Genomic DNA, 11,460 nt, shown 5'->3' with positions numbered 1-11,460 from the left:
TGCTGAGAAAGTTTGTCATTCATTCCTTGATCATAAGATTATGAAAATGTGTGCTTAAGACTGTCAAAATGTACAAACTCTAAACACATTATCATGGAAAATCAGAATATATCATTTTAAGCTTTTAATTCATATTGGTCATCAGTATCTAGTGTAGTCCTAAAAAAAGTCCTATGTATTTTGTCCAATCACAAGGATGCAGTGATGATGTAGCTTTGTAGGCCAAACCAAGTTACACATCTTGTTCATGATAATTTTCACAAATGAAACCAACTTGTATGAATTTTGAAGCCTTAATGCAAATCTAACGTTAGGCTTTAAACAAGTCAACATCACAACTAAATTTCTTTAAAAACAATTTAAAAAGTTTGAGTTAGAATAGTTTGCAAAAGCTTGTCAAAAAATCCTGATGGATCCCAATAAGAAAATAGTTCTAATTAGCATTTCTATCATAATTTGAATCCATACCAATGAGATTCTTATTGGACTTGAGATTCCTGAGATTTTTTTTTATTATTGTCTCAGTAAACAAGCTGCTGCAAAGAAAATGAACAGAATAAGAACAAACCCCTTTGTAACAGAAAGTCCTAGGAATCTTAATGGTTTCAAAATATGATAGAAATGAATTAGAATCCTGTACACTTTTCTTATTGGAATCTTTTTAAGAAGGGATGTACAATGAATCTGTAAAAATTTGCTAGTGAGTAGATGACTTTACCTTTTTGCCATTTGGCCACTTGTGTTTCTGTGGGGTATTACATATGTAATATCATAGACTAAAAGCCTGTGTTACAGACCATATTTCAGGCATTAACCAAAACCCATTTTTAAAAAAAATCAGTACAATGGAACCGGAAGTTCATTGCCACCTGCATGGCTGTGACGTACACCAAATGAAGCCATCTGTATTTTTCCTGAAAGATTTTAAATGCGTATTTGTGCTTAAAACTCGTTTTGTTTACATATTAGCATTTAGATGCTCCCCAAAGCTTCCAGACATGGACTAAAAGCCCATTTTGCTTTCATAGGCTGTTTAATTGTCATTTTATGTTTTCTTTCCTAGCATTCTCTCAATCTTGCGTTTATCCCTTGTTCTTTCTTTCCCGTCCTCGTTTGGATTCTCCGCGTCTCTCTCTCTCGCTCGCTCTTCTCAGTGCGTTAATTTGCCTGAGAATGCATTAGCTGTAATGAGAGCTGAAGGCCGAGGGAATCCTCCAGGGTTCCATTAATCATGGCCCCTCAGACAGCCAACCTTGATTACAAGTGGCAAGAAATTCATTAGAGCCGCGCCTCTGACAACTTTTATCTCCGCCACTAGCTCTGACTCATTAGGCAGCCAAATTAAGGCTATGATGGCACTGATGAAATTCATCGCTTGTTTATCCTGTGTGATTTGATGCATCTGCCCATACATCAGCGGCGTGGGCGTCCACCAGACACTCCCCAGGATTCAGGCCCCGCGCTTCCCGTCCCTCCTCTTCCAAGACTCGGCCGCTTCCGCCGAGGAACGGGAATAGCCAGTACCTCGCGCTTCCTAACGATCCGTTAATGAAACAAATGCTCGGATATCAATTAAACAATTAATCTGATTGTCATAATGAGAGTGTTCCGCTCTTGACAAGCTGTGCTGGTATTCCCATCACCGCATCCTCGGAACAGCACCTTGTGGAATATCTCTGTAGGCTATTTGGTTTGCGATTCATATTTTTTTTTAGTGGCGGTGCTATAATAATTAAAGCTAGTATAATTGGCATAATGAGAAGGCTAATTAGCAGAGTCTCTAAATGAGGGGATATGTAAATGCAACAGCTCATAGGCATTTACCCCTAGCGGTTACTGGAGGCTGAAGCAATTAACTTACACACTCGTGTCAGAGCGGCATGCTGACAATACAAGTCAAGAAAGTTCAGAGATTCCTCATTAGTTTATGAGATTGTTTTCTGCGCGCGTAATTTATGGGATTGTTTTTCGCGCTTTAAGTGAGCTCATTTCGTCAAATAAAAACAGTTCGGTCTAAATGTGGTGACATGAGCTCTACAACAGGTTTTTCAGAAGGTCAGGGTGCAGTTTTATGGAGGGTGTGGATTCACGGCTCGGTGTCGCTTTCGTTCTGCCTGTTAGCACTTACGAGAGAAAACAGTTGCTGGTGTGTCATACATCATGGTACGTTACACTTGGCATCCTGTTGATGTTTCTAGCCATGAAGCAGCTTCCAGTTATGACCATACAAACAGCAGAGCATATGCCAGAATCATGAGATAAATGCGTGTAACAAATGCATAAATGTGATCCTGTCATGCACACACAGCAGCAGAATATGGTTGCTGTCAGTCCTGTTGCTTTCTACATGACGCTCCAGAGAACAGCATAAAGAATGGCGATATTAAAAAGTAAGAATCAATAGATGATAATGTCTCTGGTTACTAATAATACTTTGGTCAGAAGTCAAGAATTGCTGCACAACCTGTTGCCATGGTTACCAATGTGCCCATCATAAACCAGTTTGCAGGTGTGACTCCTGTATTCCGTTCACACACAGAACAGTGATTTAGATTTAAATGCTGTTATCATTATTAAAACTTCCCAGTGTGTATGTGGCCTATCACTAGATTTCTGCTTAGAAACCCTGATGGTTTAAAAATCTTTTTTTTTTTTTTTTTTTTTTGCTGCTGGTGAGACTGTGGGACCAGCTTAAACTGGGTAAAAGTAGTTCATGTTAATATCAAAGACATTGTTACAGCAATTTTTGTCTCCATTTGCATATTTACATTAGTAAAAGGCAGCTTAATTATGGCAAAATGTGCTGCTATAAGACCAAGAACATTTGCATTATCACCCGCAGTATCGCTGTATTTCTAAGTAAGTTAAGTATTTCATAAGTAATTAACATCTGGATGAATAAAATTAACATTTAATTAAAATTTTTATAAAGATTTATGTTAATTATTTATTTGGTTAAACACTACATTCTATAAATATAACACTTTGTGGTTTAACCTCATTTTAGTATATGCATTTAAGAAATGTTAAAACAGTGGAACATTGATGTAGCATATAATGTGGCCCGAAACTTTATTGAATTAAACTGAAATATATCAAATGTGAATGTGTGTTATCATTCATGCTGTTTAGGTTTCATATTATACTCCTGTACTTATTTTACATTACATTTCTGTAGCTCAAACTAGCAACACCATGGTCGTGGGTTTGATTCCCAGGAAACACATGAGCTAATAAAATGTTTTTCTTGAATCGGTGTAAGTCGTTTTGGATAAACACATCTGCTAAATGCATGAATGTAAATAGTTTACCTTCATGCAAAGCTGTTTTTTCAGCATCACTGTATATGTTGATGTCTATGAACAGACTGTAGTGACTGAATGAGACTCAACCCTGGAACGGAGAGAGAGAGAGAGAGAGACCCAGCGTGGTCTTTTGCTCTCTCCTGTAATGATTGATGTTGAAGTTCATTACAGTGTGTTGGATATGACCAGTGTAATAGAGCGCCATCACTCTCATCTGAGACAGCACGGCCTCCCAAAGAGAGACAAATGAGTCCCGTGCTCATTAACAAAAAACCTCTCTCTCTTTCTCTCTCTCTCTCACACACACACACTTTCTCTCTCTCTTTAGATGACCTGCACTGGTCATCATAGACTGTTATAATGATTGTTGTCTGCTGCTTTGGGTCAATGTCAGTCTTTCTCAATTATGTATTTAAAAGTGTGCTTTCATATTCATTGTCTCTTTCAAATTCCTCTCTTATTATATAAGTAGGCCATACTTTTCAGGGAATAAGGGAACGGTGAGACTTTTAAGTCACAGTTATGGAACAAATAAGCTAAGTGTAGACATGCACATTAAATGCATTGAATACATTGTCATGCAAACTGTGAATCTTTCTTATGTATTTTCCTCATGTGGCTATATAGTCTCATTTAACATGATAAATAATGTTTTTCACTGAATCAAATGCATTTTGTGGCAAGGCTAAATGGTTAATGTTTCATGTCAAAGTCATAAAAATTTAATAGCTGCATATGTTTAAGTTAAGTTCAAAATATAGACTGCAGATAATGCATGTTTGGTCTTTTTTTTTTTTAAGAAGGCCAAAAGAAATTATTCAGAGCAATAATGCTCATTTAAAGAGAAGATATGTGGAAGGCTCAAGCTTCACAATGCTTCCACTTTCTGCAAAATAAAATAAATCTATGTTCAGTTAGTATAACAGAAGGATAATCATTGTACCCCATGGTCTCTTGACGCTGATGACAGATGTGCTCTATTACCTGCTCAAAATGCATCAAATAAAGTAAATCTGCTGGATGTAAAGAAGAGCTAAGACACCTTTAAAGGACTATTTCAAACAGAAGAAAAGAAAATAGATATCTAAGTTGTGACCTGTGCATTAAAACGATAAATGCCCTGGAAAGAGATTTTGCAAAATAAACATTTCCTGATATTATTTCTAATGTGGTTCAACAGTGGACAGTATATATATATATATATATATATATATATATATATATATATATTAGCATCATTCTCAAAAATATATCAATTGTATATAATAAATAAATTGTGTATGCTTATTATGTCCTTATATGTTTACTAAACTATGGTAATTTTATTATTAATTATTATTAATTGGACTTTGTAATTACATAATTACATTTATTTTAAGGACGAGTAAATAAATAAATGAACAAATAAAAGTGATCAAATAATTGCCAGTAGTCACTTTAGGATAATGTCTGGTATAAAATATCTATCAATGAGTCAATGACTGGATCAGTAATTAATTCATTCGTTTGCAAAGAAGACAAAAACTAAAACATATTTAAGAAGAACCAACATGCAACTCTGAACAGTTTTATGCAACCATATTGCACATTTATTGTGACGTCGATGGGAATATATCACTCTGTCATTGTGTTCTTGAGCTTATTTATTTCCATCACCGTTTTTTTTTTCACAAAGAACTTGTGGGATATTCCGCCTCTAAGGGACAGAAATGCTTTAAGAGCACATGCAAAAATGGTCGAAACAACGAGAACGGCCCGTTAAAATCATACGGGAAAATTAGACAACAAATGGCAACATGCAAAAACTCACTGGACAGCAACTTATAAATACTTATTTAAAAAAAAAATGTCTCTTTACAGTCTCGTATAGTGCACATTTGTGTCGCATGGACACATTTAATATTTACAAATGTACAAAATAATAAATTAAAAATAAAGACATTTTAGAGGAGAGAAGGAAAAGAACAAACCTGAACGTAATGTCGATATTGAACAGATATAAAAGTCGGTAACACCTTATAATAACTTTCAAAAATATTAAATGCTGAACAGGTCATGTGTTAGCCTACGTTCAAATATCATAAACTTTGATTCATATAGGCTATTCAGAACTGAATGTAGACTATGTAAACCGATGACCCGTTAAGCATTGAATAGGACTCGTGTTTTAATTGATGAAAGTCGACAACGTGTTACCTAAAAGTCACTGAATATCCTTCTAGATACTGGAATGGTCTCCTTTAAGGTGTGCTTCATGCATCTGTAGTGTGTGACCCTTGACCTGTGGGAACGTGGGTCATGTAAATGTTCGTTTGAGGAGTTCAGGGTCATTTTCATTGAGGAGTTCATGGCCTGCTGCCCGGTTCGATCTGTTGATGTTGACTCCGCACCGTGAACCTGTTGACATGCACGGGAATGGGCACCACGATTTTGGGGTTTCTGACGGGCTCACCGGATCTGTTGTTGACGTTTCCGGCTTTGATCCGTTTCCACTTGGCCCTGCGGTTCTGGAACCAGATTTTGACCTGGACCTCGCTGAGTTTGAGCGCGTGCGCGATCTGAGAGCGCTCGGTGAGGGACAGATACTTCTTACAGTGAAACTCCTTCTCGAGTTCCAGCAGCTGTTCGCTAGTGAAAGCAGTCCGCCTCCTCCGGCTCTTTCCTGCCGAGCTGCCCGGCGGTAACGCGTCCTGTGAGCCGCCTTTGAGTTTGCTTTTCTGGGACGCAGAAGCGCAGGTGTTCCCGTCGGAGAAGCTTTCGTTCTCGCTGTCGGCTGAACTGTCCTCCCTGTCACTGCACGCGGCCTCAGCTGATTTCAGGTCCAGTTTCTCATCATCTGAACTATAGAGTTTGGTTTCGCCTGAAGAGAATGAAAATGAAGACATTAATCATTACAAATATTCCACAAAGATTTGGGCAGTTCAAAAGACAAATGTAGGATTTATGTGAAACATTTCGACCCTCTAAAATTGAAATTTCTAAAAAAAAAAAAAAAAAAGTCCTTTTTGACATATATATATATACATTTTAAAAATCGAATTGATGTAGCCCAGACTAGAAATTAATCGTCAAATTCTCTAACAAGATATTAAAAAAAAGTTAAAGAGCGCTAGAACATTATTTATCGTTTGATTTTAGCTTGATTCTATAGACATTATTTCATTAATATCCTAAAAAGTAGGATAATAAAATCCAACAAGAGATTAACTGAAGCGTACAATTCTAAAACTTTTACATTTATAACTGTAAAGTACATTTAAAGTGTCAATCTGCGAGTTGTTTTCGATGACGAATGTTTTAAAATATGGTGTTTAAACTAAAAAGAAATGACAGTAGGCTATTGTAGGTTGGATGGGGAACATATATTTTTATAATAAATGAAATAATAAAACTGTGCTGAAACTACAGAATAATTGCTTTTGTTTATATCGTTTGCTTTGTGATTCAGTCTGCTCTATTTTCAACTGTAAAATATCTAATTCTGCAGAAATTATTTAGAAATATCACAAAATATTATTCTTAAAATCGTTTTTAGCATTGTTTCGAAACTCTCCAGTGGCAGGTGTGAAGGCCTGTGCCACCTGAATACAAATCAAATGACAATGGACGTTTTTAAGCTCAGATGTGTTCATTTGTCTTTCGATAATTCAATGAACTCCATAAGAACAATAACAGATGATAAAGTGCACTGTTATTCCAGCACACAAAACGACTATTTTAAACAACGTTGGTGAATTTTCATTCAAAGGCCATTGCCTTTTTTTCTTTTCTTTTTCTTTCTTTCTTTCTTTCTTTCTTTCTTTCTTTATTTTTTTACAATTCTTAACTTTAAAGTGTCATTACAATTCTTACTGAATGTAGGCTACAACAATCTTAAAGTTCATGCATAAAGTTTTTATGGAGTTCCACATAGTTAGAAAAATGTTGTTGAATGATTTTTTGCGTCACTTTATGTTCACCAAAAGCGCATCATTTTTATAAAAAATATTCGTTTTACATTTACATTAAAAGTTATTTTATTTAGCATATTGGTTTATGAGTTTATATCTATTTCAACAGTAGCAGTTTCCTAAAGAACTAGAGAATAAAAGTTTGTTGTGGAACTTTCGGCATTAGCCTGTAAAAGCCTTTGGGTTCTAAACAGAACTTTTATTTCGAACGTTCGAACTTTTTGCGCTCGTAATTAAACCACCTGTCAAAGTGAGAGTTTGTGTCTGGTGCTTACCTGCAACCGCCTGAAAAGTTTCCGTGAAATTGAGGAGTTCAGAGCCCTTGAGTTCGTCGTGCGGGCTCTCCTGCCGGTTCATCCCCGTCCCGTCCGCGCTTAACCGTGGTCCCGGCATCTCCTGCGGGGGATAGAAACTATCTGGAGGGTCCGAGAAACTGGGTAGGGTGGTGGTGAGCGCCACCATGGAGGGCATTCCCGGCCCCAGCCCCGCGCAAAAAGTGTTGGTCAGGCGCCCCGCGAACGATGCCAGCGGTGCCAAGGGAGGGATGCCCGATGGTAATGACGAATGAGACAGGGCTTGTGGAATCATAAGCGGTCGGTACGGCATAAACATCGGGTAGCCCGTGTAGAGCAGGTGGCCCGGACGGGGCTGTGGAGTGCCAATCAATGAATCAATGGAAAACGCCGTGCCTGGACCGCTCGGTCTCTGCATGGTGAACTGAGCGCGGTCTGGTCGTATAAATCCCGTGCAGTGGCCTTCTGAGACAAATCACCCAAATGTGGTCCACGGTTATCCTGATGATGATGCTGTAGGGTCCTCGCCGTCCAACTGACTGAGACCTGATGCGTTTTTTGTCTGAAGCTCTCAGTGTCTCAGCCTCTGTTTGTCACATACTGAGACATAAACACACACACGCAGAGCCCTCTCTCTCTCACACTCGCTCTCGCGCTCTCTCTCTCTCTCTCTCTTTCTCTCGGTTATCATCAATACAAGAGGATAGAAAGGGGAGTTGCCCTGGAGACTCATCCATCTTCCTCAAATTACGCTTCATTTCCTTATTCAGTCCCTGACTTTTTAGGCCGCCTAGAGAGAAGGGGGGTAGTTTCCCAGTGGGTCAAGTCCCCTCCTCTGGAAAGCGAATGTGAGGGGACTGCGCTGACCACACCAACCCAATCAACTATTATTAATTTTGATTGATGATAAGTAATTACTTTGTATTCAAGGGAAGATATATAACAACGGTTCTTTTGTTGGTTCTTTCAGAGGCCGATGGCATCGGAGTCGCGAGGGCGGAGAGGCAGATGTTTCGGCCCTCTTGTGAGAGAGAGTCTTTTCTGTTCTGTTGGGAGAAAGAGTGAATCTGGCCGACAATTATCCCCAAGAGAGAGATTTCACTGATGAAATGACGTTTGAATGTAGAGATCTTTGTGAACTCTTATAAAAATGGGGGGAATGACAAAATATGGCTATAAATATCTATATCTGTTTATAGATGGGTTTTCTAGAAGATAAAAATAAGAAATGTCTAAATTTAGTTGAAGAAACATATCAAGTTCTTGGAAAAGCAATTTTTATATAAGCTAGCTAGGCTATTAGTTTCACCTTTTTTTCTAAAAAAAAAAAAGAAGTGTAGGCTATATACAACTTTCTACATTTTTTTTTTTTTTTATACATATCATGAATTTTTAGTCACGAATAGGGTGCAAATTTTGGGAGGGCCTGACTTTGAACCTCCCTAAAGTCAGTCAAAATAAATGGTGGGGGAAGTTAAAATATGGAATGTAAAACAGTCTATACATTTGTGTGGGAATGTGAATTGTATACATTTCAAACGCGTTTTCAAATAGCGTTTCAGTCACCACAGAAGTTCAGTAAGTTCGCTAAATGTAAACGCCGCCTACGCTCGCGAAAAGAATCGCTTGTGCTTCCGCCTGCGGGGGTAACCATAGCAACAGCAGGCAGCGCGAGCGCTTTCCGTTGCGAGTCAGGCGGAACTTCGACAGAACAAGTAGGCCAACTGTCATTTTGTATCACTTTGTTCAATATTTTGGCTGTATATTGAAAGTATATAACAAAAAAAGTTTTGTTTAGATGGCTTGCGTCACGTTTGGGATGTAGGGAGGCGAAAAGACCGATTAAATCCGTGAGACGTTGTCAACAAATTACATCCAGTAAATTACTGACAGAAATTCCCCGAAAGTCACTGAATAATGCGCGCACTGGTGATGAATAACAAGAAGTTACTTCATTTGACCTAAAAAAAACCTGCCTTTTTATTTAAAAATGTATTTTTGAAAAAATTAACGACATTGATACGCGCTCGAGGGGTTGGGGGGGATTTCAAGTATTGCGTAATTCAGCGTTTTAAAGAGACTTTTTTTTTCCAAACTCTGGACCATATCAAAATGACTTAAGTTCATAAATTGAAAACGTGTTAATCATAACAGATGTTCAAGTCATTGTATGAAATCCATTTTAATGTATTTTTAAAGATCCAGACAAAAAAAGAGCTTCATATATTCAGAGGAAAGATCCTTGGTGGAAAATGACAGATAATTTGACAAGATGTTAAGTACACAGAAAATTAAGAAGCACCAGACTTTAAGAGAAAACGTAACCATACTTCCCTTTAATAGTTGCGAACATAATTTCGATTTTAGAAGAAAAATAATAAAAGAAAAAAAAAAAAACAAAGAAAAGGGGTCTAAAATTGTACCCTCTGAGCGGTTTCTCTTTCCCCGCTAAGCATTAATTTAATCGGAGATCATTTTAGCGTTTAAATGCCAATTCACTTCTGATGATGATTAGGCGCTATTGAGTCCTGCGGGGCGCGAGCTCTCCAACTGGCCGTCTGATTGCGCGAGGACATAAACACATCACCTCCGACTCTGATTAGCGATGGAGGACCCACAGATGCTAATTATTCTTATAATTGCAAATGACTCCATTCAGGAGCAGTGCTCTTTGATCTATTGAAACCAGACAGTGTTCTCTCTCTCTCTCTCTCTCTCTCTCTCACGCTACTGAATGGGATACAATCAGAGCCCCCCTCCTCCTGGTCATCGTATATGAGACTTTTATCAAAGATCTGCTCGTAGACAATTGCGAAGAACCTTTGTTCTTCTACGTGAAGACATGAAGACAGAAATCACAAACCAAGGCTTTATCTATTTAATTAATTAATAGCTTTATATCCGAATAGTGCAGCATTAAAGGGGAAAACTTTTTTTTATTATTGCTAAAATGACTGCACTGATCTGTGTGTGAGGATAATACAGGTTAAATAGAACACCAGGTCAGAATATGCATAAAGTTGACATTTGAATCATATTTTTATATAAAAAAGCAGTAAATTATCAAAAGTGCACTTCACCAGCATCCAACCTGATAATAAAAAGCATCATTATTAATAAATATGTTAATACAATTCAACCATTATTATTATTATTATTCATAAATTGTTCTGGTAAATCCTTTTACTCATATGTCCATTGCATTGTTAGTATTGGTGTTTTTTAATGGGTCAAGATGACAGGATCACTTGAGGCCCTCACATTGTCCCCCATCATTCTGCGCTCCGCCTTTACTTCTGGTTACCATTCAACTGCATGCTTCTTCATAACATTATCATAATAACATAATATGTCCACATATCTCTGAGTGGCTAGAGGATGTCGCTCCTTTCTCAGACTTGATAATAGCCTGTAACAAAAATGGACGTGATGCATACTTGTGGAGCTTAACAGTTTGAAAATAATGTAATTAGTAGTTTTCTTAATAATCCATATAAATCATGCTCATGATCTCGTTTACGTCTAAATCAGCATTCATTGACAGAGACAAACCCCTTTTGCAACGGATACCTTCTTGTCCAATCATGACCTTAAAAATGTTGAATATGAATGTCAAATCACTGAATTGTAATGTTTCAGCAAGGTTTTCTATCGTCCTCTGTTAATATAAAATATGATGAAAAAAGGATAATGGGAATTTTTAAGGAAAATCTTAGTGTAGATAAGCAAATCAATCAAACCAAGTACTTAAAAATTGACAATTTGATAAAATACAATAGAATAATCAAACCTTGCCTTCTTGAAGAATGCTTTTGATATAATTTAGATCAGTGTTTGAACATATTTACTGGAAAATACTTAAATGCATTTGTAGCGGCTCACTAATCAGTATGATTTGAATGTAGTGCATGT

At 37.4% G+C, this 11,460-nt stretch overlaps 1 protein-coding gene across 1 annotated transcript; it reads right to left on the bottom strand.

Moving 5' to 3' along the window:
• Positions 1-4,868: 4,868 nt before the first annotated feature.
• Positions 4,869-8,295, bottom strand: LOC109050040 (homeobox protein GBX-1). The gene is made up of 2 exons (XM_042752341.1): positions 7,531-8,295; positions 4,869-6,165 (listed from the first exon to the last, which is right to left on the bottom strand). The coding sequence occupies exons 1-2, from the start codon at positions 7,964-7,966 to the stop codon at positions 5,651-5,653; spliced, it is 951 nt and encodes a 316-aa protein (XP_042608275.1). The 5' UTR covers positions 7,967-8,295; the 3' UTR covers positions 4,869-5,650.
• Between the last annotated feature and the right edge of the window lie 3,165 nt (positions 8,296-11,460).

Source organism: Cyprinus carpio, chromosome B24 (assembly GCF_018340385.1).
Source record: "Cyprinus carpio isolate SPL01 chromosome B24, ASM1834038v1, whole genome shotgun sequence".
In the NCBI taxonomy this organism is placed as follows: Eukaryota; Metazoa; Chordata; class Actinopteri; order Cypriniformes; family Cyprinidae; genus Cyprinus; species Cyprinus carpio.
Note: the sequence above shows the minus strand (reverse complement) of the source record. Positions and strands in the feature narration are given on the sequence as shown.